Source organism: Anolis sagrei, chromosome 2 (assembly GCF_037176765.1).
Source record: "Anolis sagrei isolate rAnoSag1 chromosome 2, rAnoSag1.mat, whole genome shotgun sequence".
Lineage (NCBI taxonomy): Eukaryota > Metazoa > Chordata > Lepidosauria > Squamata > Dactyloidae > Anolis > Anolis sagrei.
The window spans coordinates 130758468-130776784 of NC_090022.1; the positions used below are offsets into that span (position 1 = coordinate 130758468).

At 39.3% G+C, this 18317-nt stretch overlaps 1 protein-coding gene across 4 annotated transcripts in view; it reads left to right on the top strand.

Moving 5' to 3' along the window:
* RPTOR (regulatory associated protein of MTOR complex 1) overlaps nucleotides 1-18317 on the top strand; it is a 422313-nt gene that overhangs the window by 306975 nt on the left and 97021 nt on the right. For all 4 annotated transcript variants that reach the window (XM_060764302.2, XM_060764303.2, XM_060764304.2 and 1 more), the window contains exon 20: nucleotides 435-593. In XM_060764302.2, the coding sequence (XP_060620285.1) occupies nucleotides 435-593 (159 nt within the window). The remainder of the gene's footprint in view (nucleotides 1-434; nucleotides 594-18317) is intronic.

The window sequence follows — 18317 nt, forward strand, 5'->3', positions numbered from 1 at the left end:
AACAGGAGAAAGTGTACCAAGAATATATGCTTGGTTTCCAAGACTGAGAGGAGAAGGAGTGCCTTTCTCGAAGTGATGGTGGTGATACTTGCATAACTGATAAGAAGTTAAGAACTGTCACATTCTTTGGGTTCTATTGAAAACCATAGCCCTAGAAAAGTTAACCAGATATTATGACATATATAGGAGGAAATTATTGCCTTTAGCCTGAAAGACAGAGAATCATTATCCATAAGGGCAATTTTCTAACAACTGTCTAAGCAACTGAGTCATAAATGCTTAGCACTGAGAAAGTGTAGATTTTTATGAATATCTCCCTAATGCAGTTATCTCACTTCTGCCATTGACACAGAATAAGTGCATGAATGTGTAGGGAGTATAGTTATTGCAGACATGTTTCTTTTAAAGTCTTTGTCCTTCTGATTCTCCAATAGCTGGAAGCTCAGTTGCATTTTCCCCTGGGAACTTGAGCACCAGTAGCAGTGCCAGCAGCACCTTGGGCAGCCCTGAGAATGAAGAGTATATCCTGTCCTTTGAGACCATTGACAAGATGAGAAGAGTCAGCTCCTACTCATCATTGAATTCCTTAATAGGTAAGTCTTGGCATTTCTGAGCCATATCCACACCAGTCTGCAGATACACAATGCTCTGAGGAGTAGTTTGAAGCAGACTTTTTTGCCAGGGCAAGATCTCTTACAAGAACTGAAAATGCAAGATTTAGTTTTGATATTTTTGAAAGGGAATGTGCAAATGCAAAATGATGACAGCTACATTTTATAGAACTGTATTTTATTATGTGTGTTTATAGAATTCTTGCAATGTTTGTGTGTTTTAACTGTGCTTTGATCTTCCTCAAGCCATGAAGAGAGGCAGGGAAGAAATGAAATTATTAGTATTATTATTACATGCATTAGTGGATATGTCAATTTTCTGACAGGGAATTATAAATTTTTCCTACCACAATCAAAGCAAGAGAATGAAGGGATGAAAGGAGGATGCCATAAGGTAGAGGGAACAGGCTTGTTTTATGCTGCTCTGAAGACTAGGATCCAGAGCAATGGGTTCAAATTACAGGAAAGGACATTCTACTTGAACATTAGGAAGAACTTCCTGACTGCAGGAGCTGTTCAGCAGCGGAACTCTGCCTTAGAGTGGGGTAGAAGCTGTATCTCCTTCTTTTTCTGTTATCTTTACAACCTCCCCTCCCTACACTGGTCCCAGTCAGGGTAGGACAGAAGATCACTATGTTGGACTAGTGAGTTCTTTTTGCATCTTGATGTATAGATAGAGAGTGGGAGGGGACATAGGTGTAGCATCCTGGGGTACAGGTGTGGCTCAAGATGAGAGTGCTCAAACCTGGTTTCCTCTTTTCACTTATATCCCAAAGAATCATCATGCAATCTTATCCTGGAGATTGTCTAGGGAGTAAAGATGAGGTCCGAAGATCTTTAAGTGCTTCAGTTTTGTTTTGTTTTATTCAAATATAATACGCACCTTTTTTGGCTAAATTACCTCCCCAAAATTCATTTGCGTATTAGATTCACATAATATGGTAATCTTAGTTCTGAGCCAAAGCAAAAGGGGAAGCTACCTCTTTCAGGGACCGCATCTCTAATTTAATGACCACAGCTCAATGCTATGTAATCCTGGGATTTGTAGTTTGATCAGTCACCTCAGCAGAGAAAGTTCAAGACCTTGTGAAACTATATAATCTCATAGCTTTGCGCCTGGGCAGTTAAAGTGGATTCATTCTACAGCATAGATTCACCTCAAGGTTTTCTTTTCCATTTCTAGGGTTTTTGATGTTCTAACATTTCTTTTGTTTTTAAAGGAGGAATTATAAGCATGTAGCCCCTGTAATGTACACCTTTTTTTTTTTTGCCAAATTATGAAGAGTGCACTTTTTGCCAATGTGCATTACTTTCAGCAGCAAATACTATTTTTGGTTTCAGGGTTTTGAAAATTGAGGTGCTCATTAGGATCGATGGCGCATTAGGCTTGAGTAAATTTAATATATGCTACACTGGGTACATGGGTACTTCAGAAGTCAAAGAACATGCTCTTTACAGTCCTCTCTGGTCAGTTTGCTTTATTATAGTTGCATTAATAACTCAACTGAGGATTCCATCAAAGGGATTTTGAGTGTATTTTCCTACAATTTGTAACTGTAGAGCAGTGGGAGCAAAAGAATCTACATTGATGTTCAATGGATCTGTAAAAGTTTCTCTCTTCCAACTGTCTAACATAATAACAACTAAAACCTCCCTCCTGCCCCAAATTAGGTTGCCAAAGCCTCACTTGGGTGAGTGTGAGTGGGTTGGGCTTGTGAACCTGACTCTTCTAGTGACCACAGACTCCAGAGGCACCTTGTCCCTAGCCATGTCTGCCTGTACAAACCAATATTTTGTACTTGAATCTAGTTAGTGCAGCCTTAGGTTTTAATTTTAAAAATAGAAATTAAAGTCCACCTAGAAATCCTGCATGTTGTCAGGGCTTGAGCATTCTCTCTGGAGGCCAAGGTTCAAATCACAGCTCAGCCAGGGAAACCTGTGGGTTGAGTTTGGGCAAGTCACACTCTCTCAGGCTGAAGGGAAGGGAAATCTTGTTAAGGAAATCCTGTGATAGTTTCACCTTAGAGCAGTGGTTCTCAACCTGTGGGTCCCCAGGTGTTTTGGCCTACAATTCCCAGAAATCCCAGTCAGTTTGCCAGCTTTTAGGATTTCCGGGAGTTGAAAGCCCAAACATCTGGGGACCCATAGGTTGAGAACCACTGCCTTAGGGGCTGTATACATCGGAAGTGACTTGAAGGCACACAAAAACAACAACAACAAGTCTGCCTACTCCTGCTCTTAACAAAATTGTTAGACCATGCATCTACATGGATAACAGTAAGATGAGCAAGGAACAGAGCCTCCTTCTTCAGACCGACCCACAAACTGGGGACAGAATACATATTTTGTATGTGGCTAAGACCCATATCAAACATATCTGAAGATGCAGGAATCAAATAAGAGTTAATGTGAAAGACCTCTGCTTGAGATTGTTTAGGTTTCTAGAACTGAGGTGGAGGTTCCAAAGTGATTATTACCAGTATACGAGAAAGGGAAATTTTAAAATCACTTCACTTCACTGTTTATATTTTGTGTACCCACTCACTGTATCTTGTAGCCTTTCTAATACTGAAAGTGTTGGAGATTTTCTTTTTCTTTAGTTTTGTTTTGTGGTTTGTGGTTTTTGTTTTTGCATTTTTTGGTAAACTGAGGCCTGAACTTGTTGGTAAGTCAAGTAGAATAGAAACATTGAATGACATGGGTTCAATAATCTTTTCTACTTTGGAAAGTCAATATTCAGGCTTGAATCTTTGATTTATGATTCCAGCAAAAGATTGTTAATATTAAGTGGCAAATCAACATTGATAGCTAGATGATAGCATTACAAAACCATATCAGAGAGAAGACAGGAAATGTCGCCTTCCCTCTGAACTGGCAAGCACTTTTATATTTGTTCAGAGACATGCTCCATGAACATTTCCTAGGATGGTACATTTTCTTTCCAGATTGTGAAGGCATATATAAATAAACTCAAATTCAATTCAGCCCTGCAAAGCTTTGCCTTATCCTCCTATAAAGTCATTCACTTTTAATTGTTTACATGTGTTTTAGAAGTTTTAAATGTATATAGGTATTTTAAAATCTGGCAATGAATTAGAGATACCTGAGAACAACTTATAACGCAAAACCATTTCTCCAGTGCCTTCCTCATTCATATTCAGTCAGGAATGGCTCATATCCAGCTGTAAACGACATAGCTTATGGAGGTGTTTAAAATTCATAACTTGCACAGAATCCCATTACTTTTGACAGCTACCTCTTTAAGGACAGGTCTTTTCTTCTTCCCCATGAGTTCCTCTCACCTGCACCCATCTTATTTTTTTCCTGAAGAGTATTTTGGTTTTTGTATTGCATCCAAAAGGAATTTTAAGAACTTTAACCTAGTCCACGTACTTGTGCTGACTAATACAGCTCAAAAATGTTATTTAAAAAGTCAAAATCTTCCTGTTCCAGGCCATTATCTCCTATTTAAATTTCTGTCCGCTTATTCAGGCCAGAAAGGGATAATATGTTCAGGACCTAAGGCCACAATAAGAATTTCATGAGCTGAAGGAATAAAGATCATTTACAAATAACACTATGGGCTGCTAAATAATGGCATCTCTCAATTTCTGCACAACACCATTTGTGTCCAGGCCAGATTGGGAGCTTACTAGGTGCTGAACTACTTCCAAAGAAGATGGATTTGGGACATGAACCAGCTGTGAGAAGCAGGAAGTACAATCTCTAGGGTAGATAATACTGCTCAGGATGTGTGATAGCTCCCAAGGAAAGTTTTCACAAGGATATGTGTTTCTTTGACAGGGATCTAAGACCAGTTAAATAGCGGAACTGATGAACTGATTGCCCAAGCCTCTCGTTATAACTGGGGGCTTGAAAAATGAATGGGCAGGAATCTTAGCAGGACACCCTGTTAGCCTCCAGGTGTGTAATCTCTGCTCTCATATTGACAAAGTAAAAAAAAGGGCCTGGATAATTTGAGATACAATGGAGCTGTGAACACTAGTTCTTGTATGAGGATGTGCCACTGTTCTAATACTGCATAAGTATGAGAACCTCTGCAGATTCAGCTGGAGTTTGATTTCATAGTGATTAACAAGCTAGGTTTATACTTACCCTCACATTCTAAGGTTCTTTTTTAAACCCAGAATCCCTCCACCAAATAAAAGAACAGCACTATATAACATATAGTCATGATTTTGAACCAAAGATTAACAGACTCATATGTAAAAACATATGAGTCCAATACTTCCCTGGTAAAGTATACAATTTTCATGCCTGAGGCCAGGTTCCAGCTCTGCTCTCAGACAACAAGATTTAAAGAACTCTGCTGAAGACTGTGGAAAGCCATTTCTAATCAAAAAAGTTGTTCCAGTACAATTTAAAAACAATCGAATAAATATAAATATAAACTAACAATTTATAAATTAAAACATTAAAATATTACAAGATATAAAATATGTTTTATATCCTGCTTTAAAAATCTTTTAAACAGCATGATGCGACTTTAACAGCCCAACACTCACCAATTCATAAGACATGATAGGATAGAAATGGATTGTTGTAGGTTTTTCGGGCTATACGGCCATGTTCTAGAAGCATTCTCTCCTGGCGTTTCACCTGCATCTATGGCAGGCATCCTCAGAGGTTGTGAGGATAGAAATGGTTTACTTGCAGCAGGAAAGCGACCAAGGATGGCACTTCCCTGGCCTCGCATGGGAGGAAGTTCCAAAGTCTGGGAACATCACTGAGAAGGCCCTCTCCTTTATTCCTACCATGCAGAGCTGAGAAAGTGGTGGGACAAAGAAGATTGTCCCCACACAATCTTAGAGTCCTAATGGGCTCATTAAGGGAGCTTGTTATCATCTCTTGTTATACAACTATCATTTTTAAACTGTTAAAATTATTGTTGTTGCTGCTTCTGTTGCTGTACAGAGAGCTTATCATCTTAGGTTTCCCATCAGAAGATCATAAAGAAGGCAAACAGAAGCAGGGACTGAATATATGTTGAGTTCTGTTATATGCTTGAGTGGGCGTAGCAAAGGAAGCAAGCGTGGATGACAAAGATAACCAAAAGGTGTGAACTGCAAGTGCTGCAGAGCAGACAGAAGCAACATAGGTGTGGGAGAGGAAAAGACCTTGAAGACATTCTTGTGACCGATGAATTGAAGTTCAGAGAAGAACCAAGAGACAGAATGCACTAGACTTATGGAGAAGATTCAAAAGAGAAAAATCAGTAACAGATGCTTTGGTCACAAGTGGGCACCAAACAGGCACTGACCAGTTTTCCATTCTCTCAGCTGAGATGCTTATTTGGTGAAAAAAAATTGAAGTATTCTCCAGTCTTCCGCTTTCTACAGCTTAGCTGATGAGAAGCAGGAGAAAAATAAGTGCTGTAAATAGAAATCCCCTCCTCTTTTTTCTTAACAACATACATGAACAAAAGAAATATAAACAGTTGGGGGAGCGGGGAAATGTTGCTTTTCAAAAATGAAAATCATGCCAAGTGCTGTGTTTCCATAAATTATTCCATGTCATGAACTCAAAGTCAATGAAGGAATTTAGTTGTTAACCCACTCACTCAGACATCCACTCCTTCCCTGCAAACACACCTAGATTTCATTATATTTTTTTTTTTACTTTTTTTCCTACCTAACTGATGCTATCAGTTACTATAACTGTGTCAAAGCTCACACATTTTTGTTGAACAGAAACTGCAAGCTCACAATTCATTTGGCCTAAATGATATCGAAGTAATGGTGGAATCCCAAATTTAGTGGTTTCTTGCCTTGAACATACTGTATTTGTATATTTATGCTAATGCAATTATCCAACAAGAACATGATTTGTCTTGGAAATTAGTTTTTGAAACCTCCAGGAGCCCACAAAGATTGGAGTTTGAATGATTTCAGCAGGAAACCAAAATTGTAACCTGTGTCAGTGAGTAATCTACCAAAAGGGCTGGTACACAATGATATTTAAAGAATAATGTCGTTGTTCGGTGAGTAAAGTAATAGTCTTTGTGGAACTGGAGTGAGAAAGGATGAAAAGTGGTGGAGAAGAGATGACAGATCAAATTTATTATGCTTTATTATTACTACATTTATTTGCCACACTTCCTGTAAGGAGCCTAGAGCAACATACTCTTTCATCTTCCCCGCACACAACAACCTTATAAAATAAATTGGACTGAGAGGGAGAGACCAATCTAGTGTCAGCCACAGAGCTTTTAAAAAAAACTGACTAAGAAGGGATTTTTAACTGGAATGTCCTCTGTCCTAACTTAACACTTTCCTCAATAAATCACCTGGTGGTGCAATGGGTTAAACCCTTGTGCTGGCAGGACTGCTGACCAAAAGGTCGGCGGTTCGTATCCGGAGAGCAGGGTGAGCTCCCGTCTGTCAGCTCCAGCTTCGCATGTGGGGACATGAGAGAAGCCTCCCACAGGATGGTAAAACATCCAGGTGATCCCTGTGTAATGTCTTGCAGACGGCCAATTTTCTCATACCAGGAGCAACTTGCAGTTTCTCAAGTCACTCCTGACATGAAAAAAAATCAAAACAGAAGAAATTGCAGTTTTCTGCAATCATATACAAGATGTTGGGATTTTTTTTAGTGCGTAGCATCATTGATTGGTTTAGAAATTGTATGCATTTTAACCAGTAAATAAGTATTCATGTATTTGCATAAGAAAATAGTTCTAGAAATCTGCGCACATCACAATATGTATAATCCTAAAAGAAATATTCCAAACCTCTTTTAGACGTTACTTGACTTAAACATGCAGCTTGATTTTCAAGACTCTTTATTAGTCAAAAAGGTTTAATCAGTTAACTAGTTAGTCTGCTCGACCTTGCAGTCTTTCTTTAATTACATGTCATATTGACCCAGATACACGATTTAAAAAGCAGAGTGCAACAATATAGTATGGACGATATAATATAGGTAGCCGAAGGATGTATAGAAACACTTATGTTGTCTAAGTCCTTGGCTTTACAAAGTTTTCTTGAAAGTTTACTGATCGCCATGTGTTGCTGCTACAAATAGAGACTGCTTTCTTTTTTTTTTCAATCCATGAAAGATCAGAGAGTTTGCTGGCATTTTTCCCTGTCTTCCAACACTGTGAATGATGCCTGTTCCCAAGAGTCTTTATTCTACCGGGAATTCGTTGTTTTATTCTCTCCTGGCTTACTCTTTTTAGACAGGAAATTATAATTGAACAAACATCCACATGGTTGCTAGTGGAAGTTGGGCCTTCCACTGTCTCCAGTTTGTCATACTGATAATTTTACCTCCTTTACCTGCCCCCGCCTTAAAGCAAGGAGCACACATCAAGAAATGTCTGATACATAGACAAACTAAATGCATGACTTTAATTGATGCTTTAATTCTTGATGTTTTAACTACTTGGATTTTAATTCTATTTGTTTATTTTATGGACATCAAATTGTTGCCTGTTGTAAGACTGCTCTGAGTCCCCTTCAGGGTGAGAGGGGCGGTGCACAAATATGATAAATAAACAAATAAATAAACTGATACAAACTTCAGTTGGTAATTTGTTTGGTTTTTACAAGCCAGATATACTCATCTCCTTGAATTCTGCAATTGAGAGTGTTGCATCTGGAGATTATGATGTTGAATTCCTGCAGCTTCTTATCTCTTGCTAAGACAAGCATTGGACAGAAATTAATGAGAACATAACTGTCTTAACTTTTGTGTGCCATTCAGCCATGCTCTTTTAACAGGGTGGTGAAGCTGAATGATGTAAACCATTTGTACTGCCCTAATCAGAGCTGTTGTATTGAATATGGAACCATGCTATAAGTGAACAAAGGCAATTTACTGCACAAATTTATTACTAAAGGGAATCATTTTGCAATTCTCTATACTGCAAGGCCCATTTAACCAATTTTAAATTGCCCCAGCTAATTACAGAGCTGTCATTTTAGATGAACTTCCAGCATACCCAGTCCTGCCTTGTACTTTGTCTCTGCATCCCTCCTTTTTATTTATTATTACAGTCCATTATGCAGGAATAGTGCAGCTTTCTCCTCCTGCTGCTAGTATTTCCTTTCATCAGCACTCTGACTCAGTTGGTTCAAGCTTGACAAGAAGCTATTTTGGATGCGTCACTCATGTGAATCAGTGCTGTGAGCAATCTTTTCATTACAAAGGGAGGAGGGCAGTAGTACGTATGTAGTGGAAAGCACACCTTTCAATATTTGTTCTAATGAGCCTAAAAATCCTTCATAGAAATCCCCTCTATTCTTCATAGCTAGTGAATTAAGTAGTGTTGTGGTATATTACATTTTTGTTTCGTTTATTGTTTAAGGATGAGAGCTAGTGAAGGCATGTGTGTTTTCCTTTCTTTATCCCTAAGTCATGAGAGAAAATGTGTTGGTGTGCATTAAGCAGGATATTGTAGTGCTGAAAAAAAATACATCTCTTCTCTGTCCTGCTGGTCTTTCATGAACTTTAAAAGGAATCTCAAACATTGGTGATTTCCCTGCAGTCCTTATGTAACTTTCTGCATAGAACCATGAGTGCAGAAGGCAGAATGCTGATCAGGGGAGAAAAGGACTGTGGAGAGCTCTCCTGATGGTGCAAACTGCCTGACACATTGACAGCTGGCATCTTCCTGACTTTCATTATCTTCCCATGCTTCTCTCTTGTGGCTTTTGTGCCAAAAGTCAAGCTTGTTCAATGACCCCCCAACCTGTCACAGCAAAAGATATTCATTGTCTTTCAGACAAGCAGGGTGGGAGCTTAGGAAATTAGTTAAATCTAAAGTCTCATTAAAATCTAGATACTTACGTAGCAGTCTATATCAGTTACCTTCTGAATAATCTTTTATTGTTTATCATTTTAATAAGAGTGGAGAAGTATGAGTTACAGAGTAGATTAACCAAGCTTAAACATTCTATTTATTTAAACAGTTTCCTATTTATTTTATTGATATGCCCACCCCCCACCCCCAATATAGAATTTGAGGAGTTTTCTACTCCGTTCCATATCATTTTAGGTCAATTATTCAGTGGCAAGAGGGCATTGGGAGGTCAGTGTGAGAAATTCAACACTCTGTTGTTTCAAGCATTGGTACCATTATTTTTGAGGAATCTAGTTATAGGGACTCTTTTCTTAGTCATATGGCATAAATACTGCAATTTATATATAGGATAACAGTGATTTCCAGAATAAACTGCAGTCTTTTTCCAGTGTTCCCAAAAATACCACGGCAGTACCAGTGCTGAAGATGGATATAATAAGTACACATTTAAAAAGAGTGGGCCTGCCTGGGCCATGGAAAGTGTGTGAGACTGGTTCCAGTTCTTCCTTTTGCCTTTAGACCACCAGCCCCTAAGCTTAGCTACTGCATGAGAATAAATCTATCTGTAGTTACTAATCATTATGATTATTATAGGTAATTTACAGGATTAGGGGTAGCATTCCTCTGAATGAGTTGCTGGCAAGGTGGAAGAAAACGATTGGCTGTTGTGGAAACAAGGATGCTGGATAAGACAGGCTTTTTGATCTGATACCAGCAGGATATCTTTTATGTTATAACAGAAAGTCATTAGACAGTATACTGTATTTACTCAAATCTAATGCTCACCTTTTTTGGCTAAACTCCATAGCCAAAAGCAAGGTGCACATTGGATTTAAAGGCACATTAGAATCAGACATGTAAACTTGCCTGCACCCCTCTGTCAGTCTAAGGCTGGGAAACTTACCAACTTCAACCTGATGGAAAGCCACAGCTTCCCACCTGACCTCGTTCACAAGACCTTCAAAACTTCCCCCTCAGGTTTAAAGGCCTCGAAAATGAGTCCTTAGTTGGGAAGCCTTGTCCGTCTGTCAAGGCAAGGCTGGCGAACTCACCAGCCTTGGCCTGATGGAGAGACATGGCTTTTCCTTGTCTGCCTGCCATTCCAAGGCAGGCAGCAGAACAACTGACAGGCATGGGGAAGCTGCGCATTACATTTGACAACAAATCTTTCCTTCTTTTCTCCCCCCCCCTTTTTTTTTTTGCAATGTACACCTTCAGAATTGCAGTGCACATTATGATACACCTTAATCAAGTAAATATGGTAATTTCCCAAACCTCACAGGCTGTATGGCTGTTCATCCTAACCCAGGCAGGTAATTTTTCCATTGTGTAGTGACAAAATGTCCACTTTGGTTGTCAGTCATCCCAGACTGACTTTAGTCTACCAGGCCACCTGAAAGCACCTTGTTTTTCAATTAGGATTCTTTATTCCTGTTTGGAAGAGCATATCTTTAGAGTCCTGAAGAAAGGGAGAATGAACATTTGTTTTGATGATGCTGCAGTTAGAGCAAGCTCTTGTCTTCTGCTTCCTGGGAGCTATATTCTTTAGACTCAGAATATGGATCTTACCAAAGCTTTGAAAACTTCAAAGACTAACTTCCATGATGTAGTCTGTTCTTCCTATTCAGTATACCTTAGCTGTATACTGATGAACATAGCTTTACAGTATGTATGTATGTATGCTCAATTAGTGAAGGCATATAGCCATATTTCTTACTTGCTTGTGTAGTTATCAAGGGATGACAAAGTATTGATTCTGCCTTCTGATTGTGCTTACTCAGGGGTGGCATTTTCTGTTTACTTTTCTTAACTTGGAGATAAATCTCAGTATACTTTTAAAAAAATATAAAGATAATGAAGTGATAAAAGTCAACTGTTAGTGAAATTAGCATCTTAGCTGTTCACCGTTTTTTATTAGTAAATAATGGAATATTACTGGCAAACAGTGTCCATAGTTTCTTTCAGAAATTGAATGCAATATTAATGATAGAAGTCACTCAACCAACCCCATGCATGGTATTTTGTAACAAAGAAAAGAAACCATTCTACACCTCACTTTGAAGGAATACACCAGTTGTGTTAGTTTTCAGGTGGGATTGATATTGTATTGTCAAAGGCTTTCATGGCCAGAATCACTGGGTTTTTGTAAGTTAAAAACTAGGCAAATGGAGTTTATATATCTGTGAAATGTCCAGGGTGGGAGAAAGAACTGTTTGAGGTAGGTGTGAATGTTTCAATTGACCACCTTGATTAGCATTTAATAGCCTAGCAATTTCAACGTGTGGCTTCTTATTGCCTGAAGGAATCCTTTGAGAGGTGATTAGTTGTCCCTGATTGCTTCTTGTCCAGGGTTCCCCTGTTTTTGAGTTGTTCTTTATTTACTGTTATGATTTTAGAGTTTTTTTAATACTGGTAGCCAGATTTTGTTCATTTTCATGGTTTCTTCCTTTCTGTTGAAATTGTCCATATGCTTGTGGATTTCAATGGCTTCTCTGTGCAGTCTGACGTGGTAGTTGTAAGAGTGGTCCAGCATTTCTGTGTTCTTAAATAATATGCTGTGTCCGGGTTGGTTCATCAGGTACTCTGCTATGGCTGACTTCTCTGGTTGATGTAGTCGGCAGTGCCTTTCATGTTCCTTGATTTGTGTTTGGGCATTGCTGCATTTGGTGGTCCCTATGTAGACTTGTCCACAGCTGCATGGTATACAGTACACTCCTGCAGAGATGAGAGGATCCCTCTTGTCCTTTGCTGATTTTCTTAGTGGGTCTGTAGATAGTTTGTAGGTTGTGTTTCCTCATCAACTTTCCTATGCAGTCAGTGGTTCCCTTGATGTATGGCAAGAATACTTTTCCTCTGGGTGGATCTTTCTCTTTATTCTTGTGGCTTGTTCTCAGTCTTGCAGCTCTTCTGATTCTGTGGTGGAGTATCTATTGGCCTGTAAAGCCCTGTTTAGGTGGTTCAGTTCGTCTTGGAGGAGGTGGGGTTTGCAGATTCTTTTTGCACAGTCTGCCAGGGCTTTAATTGTGCTTCTTTTTTGAATTGGGTGATGGTTGAAGTTTTTATGTAGGCTATACAGCCCAAAAAACTTACAAAAACCTAGAGACTGGTATTATTTTGATCTATAAATTCATAGGGGATTTGGTCAACTGAAGATTTCTTTTGTGCATTGCTTCTTCCTGTTCTTTAAAATTATCTCAGAAACCTCAGTTGCGGATGCCCTTCTCAGATCTCCTGTGTGGCATCCAGTGCTAGGGCATTCATGGTAAAAGTACCATACTATTACTGGACCAGTTCTTTGCCCTGCTTTATAAAGGATCACATGGTTTTAGAGTTTTTTAAAACATCTGAGATGAAAAGACTAATTCTGACATTTGAGTTTTTAAATCCTGTTATTTATTCTATTATGTGCTTTATATTTTGCTAATGGAAGTTGTTTTTAATAACATTTTGTCCACTATTACGATATACATTTCATGATATTATTTTAATTGTTTTATATAACATATACACTGTTTATTTTTACTCATGAATGATGATTGTCTGTATCAATTTAACATGCTGTTTTATTTTTATATTATTTTGTGTGTCTATTTTTGTTGATTTAAGTTTATTTTGTTGTATATCTTAATAATTGTTGTTTATGGTTTGCACCATTATTTTGTTGTAATTCGCTCCGAGTCCCCTCAGGGAAATGGATGGGATTCAAATAAATTATTATTATTATTATTATTATTATTATTATTATTATTATTATTATTTGAAACACAACAAGATGAATCCAGAGCAGACAAGATCACTCTGCTGGCTGTTGTATTGGATCACAAGTCAGACACTTCCCAAGTGTCTAGGACTGTGTGATATATCGGCGAATAATGCGAGCAGATTCGAGTAAGGTGGCCTTCTGCAGCTGGCAGATGGTAATTTTGTCAGTGCCGATTGTGTTTAAGTGCAGGCCAAGATCTTTAGGCACTGCACCCAGTGTGCCAATCACCACTGGGACCACCTTGACTGGCTTGTGCCAGAGTCTTTGCAGTTTGATCTTTAAATCCTCATGTTGTGTCGGCTTTTCCAGTTGTTTCTCTTCAATCCTGCTGTCACCTGGGATTGCAACATTGACAATCCATACTTTGTTTTTTAACATGATCATGAGGTCAGGAGTATTGTGCTCCAAAACTCTTTCTGTCTGAATTCGGAAGTCCCAGAGGAGTGTGACGTGTTCATTTTCTGTAACTTTTTCCGACTTGTGATCCCACCTGTTCTTTGTTGCAGGCAGATGGTATTTGTGGCACAAGTTCCAATGAATCATCTAAGCAACGGTGTTATGCCTCTGCTTGTATTCTGTCTGTGCGATCTTCTTGCAGCAGCTGAGGATCTGTTGTTTCATCTGCTTCCTTGCAGAGTCTACATTTGGGATCTGTCGTTGGCTTTTCAATTCTGGCTTTGATGGCATTTGTTCTAATGGCTTGTTCTTGGGATTATTATTATTATTATTATTATTATTATTATTATATGGTGTTGGTAGCAATGTTAATTTTAACCGAAGCACAGTAAGGCATTTCAAAGACTTAGTCTAAAAGCAGGACTTAAACTAGAGAGGAGTGGAGAATTCCTAATATATTGATAGCATGTTAATTGGTGTTGAGATATTCTCACAAGAATGGAAGCATTCTAGATGTAAATGGAAGCATGGGAAGAATTGTTTGCTTCCTGACATACATGATTTGTGCTCAGTTTAGACCAATACTGAAGCCTACAGTGGCAAGTAGTCTTCCCCAATATGGTTCCTCTGATTTGATTAAGTTTATGAAAAGCTTGAAAGTTTGTTTCAGGTAAGGGTTTAAGTCACAACATAATCTCTGTAACATGCAATAGGTTTGTAGTAAAATAAATTGTATTCTAATTCTCATAGAAATGATGGTTTTCTAGGTCAGACTGATTAGCGAAAAAATCTGGTACATTATCTGGGCCACTAACTTTCTAGCAGTGCCTATATATGGTCCACTGTAAATGGAGAATGCATTTGAACATCAACCTCTCTGCCAATGGTTAGTATCATGTCGAAATTGCTCTTCAGTTGTCCATACTGTCATGTGAGGTAGGCAAAACTCAGAGGTCATAACTCCAAAGTTTACGTAGTAGTTTTCCTGTTGTTGTTGTTGTTGTTGTTATTTCAAAAGCTGGATAGGCATATGTTGTGGGAGCTTTTACTGTGTTTTTCCTGCCTGGTAAAAGTGGGTTGGACTGGATAGCCCCTGTGGTCTTCCAGTAAAATAGTAGTGTTCAGTTTATGTTGGTTAAAATTCCCTAAAAATCAGTGGATGTGCAAATCTTTCTGAAACTTGGAGGGAATGATGCCCTTGTTCTGTTGTATCATTGAAAATAGCAATTCAGGAAGAAAACGCATGTAGTTTTTTTTAAAAGGTTGTTCATAAAAACTTTTAGAAATTCTCAAAAATCAGTGGATGAGTGAAATGTTCTGAAACTTGGAGGGGGGGGTAACAGCGGTAAATATGTTCTACCACTGTAGCAAGTTTCATCCAGATAGCTTTAAAAATGAGGGTGAAAGGAGCCCCGGAAGCCCCTCCCCCTGGACTAACTTAACAAAGTTTTATTATATTTATTTACTGCATTTGTACCTCGCCCTTCTCATCCCGAAGGGGGCTCGGAGTGATATAGTTATAGTTATGATAGAGACCCCTAACAATATTTTAGAAACACTTTAGAAATTATTTGCCGCTGCCCCCCTCCCCAATTTAGTTATGCGTATTGATCTTTTTTTGATTGATCGCACAGACCTAAGTAATATCCTTTCTGTTGTATTGATCCCACTCCAAGAAATAAGAGCAGTGTTCTTTCATCACAGTCATTAAGTAAATTTCATGGCTGAACAAGACTTTGAATTCTGAACTCGGTCATTGGAATACACTTTCTACCTATCTGATTCTCATACCATTTCCTTCCTAAGGGAACAAAATGGAACCACTGAGCCTTTTCAACTGTATAGTAAGTCAGAGCGTTAAAACTAAACAGAATATGCTGCAGTATTTCCATTACATATCAGACAGTAAAACTGTCATTTAATCTAAAAAACAGATCAGATTAAAATTAGGAACAAATTTTGCCCATTTGCTCTTGAGCAGAAGTTGACCAACTTAATAAAGATGCAAGAAAAAGTAATCCATCTATATACCTCCATTGTGATAACGTTTCAAGCAAGTGTGCATTGGCAATCTATCAGAATCCATTCTCTGATTCAGTAATAATACTGATTTAAACATTCATTTCAGAATGTGCAGATTTTTTAAAAAATTGAGCAAATACCAGCACCATTGGCAAATAGTTTGTGATTTATTTATTTAAGTTGAAATGGCTCAGCTTCCAAAAATCCTTTCACATCTATAATACACAGTGTAAGATTCCAGGCTCCAGCAAAGGGTCACCGCCTTGTTGTGGCGCTGGAGCTTGAGCACCTCAATGATGTCATGAGCGAAACCGTGAAGGGCCACCCAAGACGGGACGGTCGTGGCAGAGAGGTCAGACCAAGCGTGATCCCTGGGGAAGGCAACGGCAAACCACCCCAGTATCCTTGCCAAGAAAACTAAATGGACCAGTACAACCAGAGATATGTCGGTATGCCATTGGAAGATGGGACTCCCAGGTCGGAAGATGGCCAAAATGCTACTGGGGAGGAGCAGAGGATAAGTTCAACTAGCCCCAGATGTGATGACGCAGCTAGCTCAAAGCCGAAAGGAAGGCTAGCGGCCGACGGTACTGGAGGTGAACGACGAATCCGATGCTCTAAAGATCAACACACCATAGGAACCTGGAATGTAAGATCTATGAGCCAGGGCAAATTGGATGTTGTTATTGGTGAGATGTCAAGACTAAAGATAGACATTCTGGGGGTCAGCGAACTGAAATGGACTGGAATGGGCCACTTCACATCAGATGACCACCAGATCTACTACTGTGGACAAGAGGAACATAGAAGAAATGGAGTAGCCTTCATAATTAATAAGAAATTCGCTAAAGCAGTGCTTGGATACAACCCAAAAAATGACAGAATGATCTCAATTCGAGTGCAAGGAAAGCCTTTCAACATTACAGTGATCCAAATATACGCCCCAACCACAGTTGCTGAAGAAGCAGAAGTAGATCAGTTCTATGAGGATCTGCAGGACCTACTGGATAATACACCAAAAAGAGACATTATTTTCATTACAGGAGACTGGAATGCCAAGGTGGGAAGTCAAATGACAACTGGGATCACAGGCAAGCATGGTCTGGGAGAACAAAATGAAGCGGGACGCAGGCTGATAGAATTTTGCCAGGAAAACTCGCTGTGTATAACAAACACTCTCTTCCAACAACCTAAAAGACGGCTTTATACATGGACCTCACCAGATGGTCAACACCGAAATCAGATTGACTACATCCTTTGCAGCCAAAGGTGGCGGACATCCATCCAGTCGGTGAAAACAAGACCTGGGGCTGACTGTAGCTCAGATCACGAACTTCTTATTGCTCAAATTAGAATAAAACTAAAGAGATCAGGGAAAATACACAGACCAGTTAGATATGATCTCACTAACATTCCTAGCGAATATGCAGTGGAAGTGAAGAACAGATTTGAAGGGCTAGATTTAGTAAACAGAGTCCCAGAAGAACTATGGACAGAAGTCCGCGACATTGTTCAGGAGGCGGCAACAAAGTACGTCCCAAAGAAAAAGAAAACCAAGAAGGCAAAATGGTTGTCTGCTGAGACACTGGAAATAGCCCAAGAAAGGAGGAAAGCAAAAGGAAACAGGGATAAGGGGAGATATGCCCAGTTAAATGCGCAATTCCAGAGGTTAGCCAGAAGAGACAAGGAACTATTTTTAAACAAGCAATGCATGGAAGTGGAAGAAGACAACAGAATAGGAAGGACAAGAGACCTCTTCCAGAAAATTAGAAACATTGGAGGTAAATTTCAGGCAAAAATTTGTATGATAAGAAACAAAGATGGCAGGGACCTAACAGAAGCTGAAGAGATCAAGAGAAGGTGGCGAGATTATACAGAAGATCTGTATAGGAAGGATAACAATATCGAGGATAGCTTTGACGGTGTGGTGAATGAATTAGAACCAGACATCCTGAGGAGTGAGGTTGAATGGGCCTTAAGAAGCATTGCTAACAACAAGGCAGCAGGAGACGACAGGATCCCAGCTGAACTGTTTAAAATCTTAAAAGATGATGCTGTCAAGGTGATGCATGCCATATGCCAGCAAATATGGAAAACACAAGAATGGCCATCAGACTGGAAAAAATCAACTTACATCCCCATACCAAAAAAGGGAAATGCGAAAGACTGCTCCAACTTTCGTACAGTGGCCCTTATTTCTCATGCCAGTAAGGTAATGCTCAAGATCCTGCAAGTAAGACTCCAGCAATACATGGAGCGAGAGTTGCCAGATGTTCAAGCTGGGTTTAGAAAAGGCAGAGGAACGAGAGACCAGATTGCCAATATCCGCTGGATAATGGAGAAAGGCAGAGAGTTTCAGAAAAACATCTACTTCTGCTTCATTGACTATTCTAAAGCCTTTGACTGTGTGGATCATAATAAATTGTGGCAAGTTCTTGGTGGGATGGGCATCCCAAGCCACCTTGTCTCTCTCCTGAGGAATCTGTACAAGGACCAAGTCGCAACAGTAAGAACTGACCACGGAACAACAGACTGGTTCAAGATTGGGAAAGGCGTACGGCAAGGCTGCATACTCTCACCCAACCTTTTTAACTTGTATGCAGAACACATCATGCGATGTGCGGGGCTGGATGAATGCAAAGCTGGGGTGAAAATTGCTGGAAGAAACATTAACAACCTCAGATATGCAGATGACACC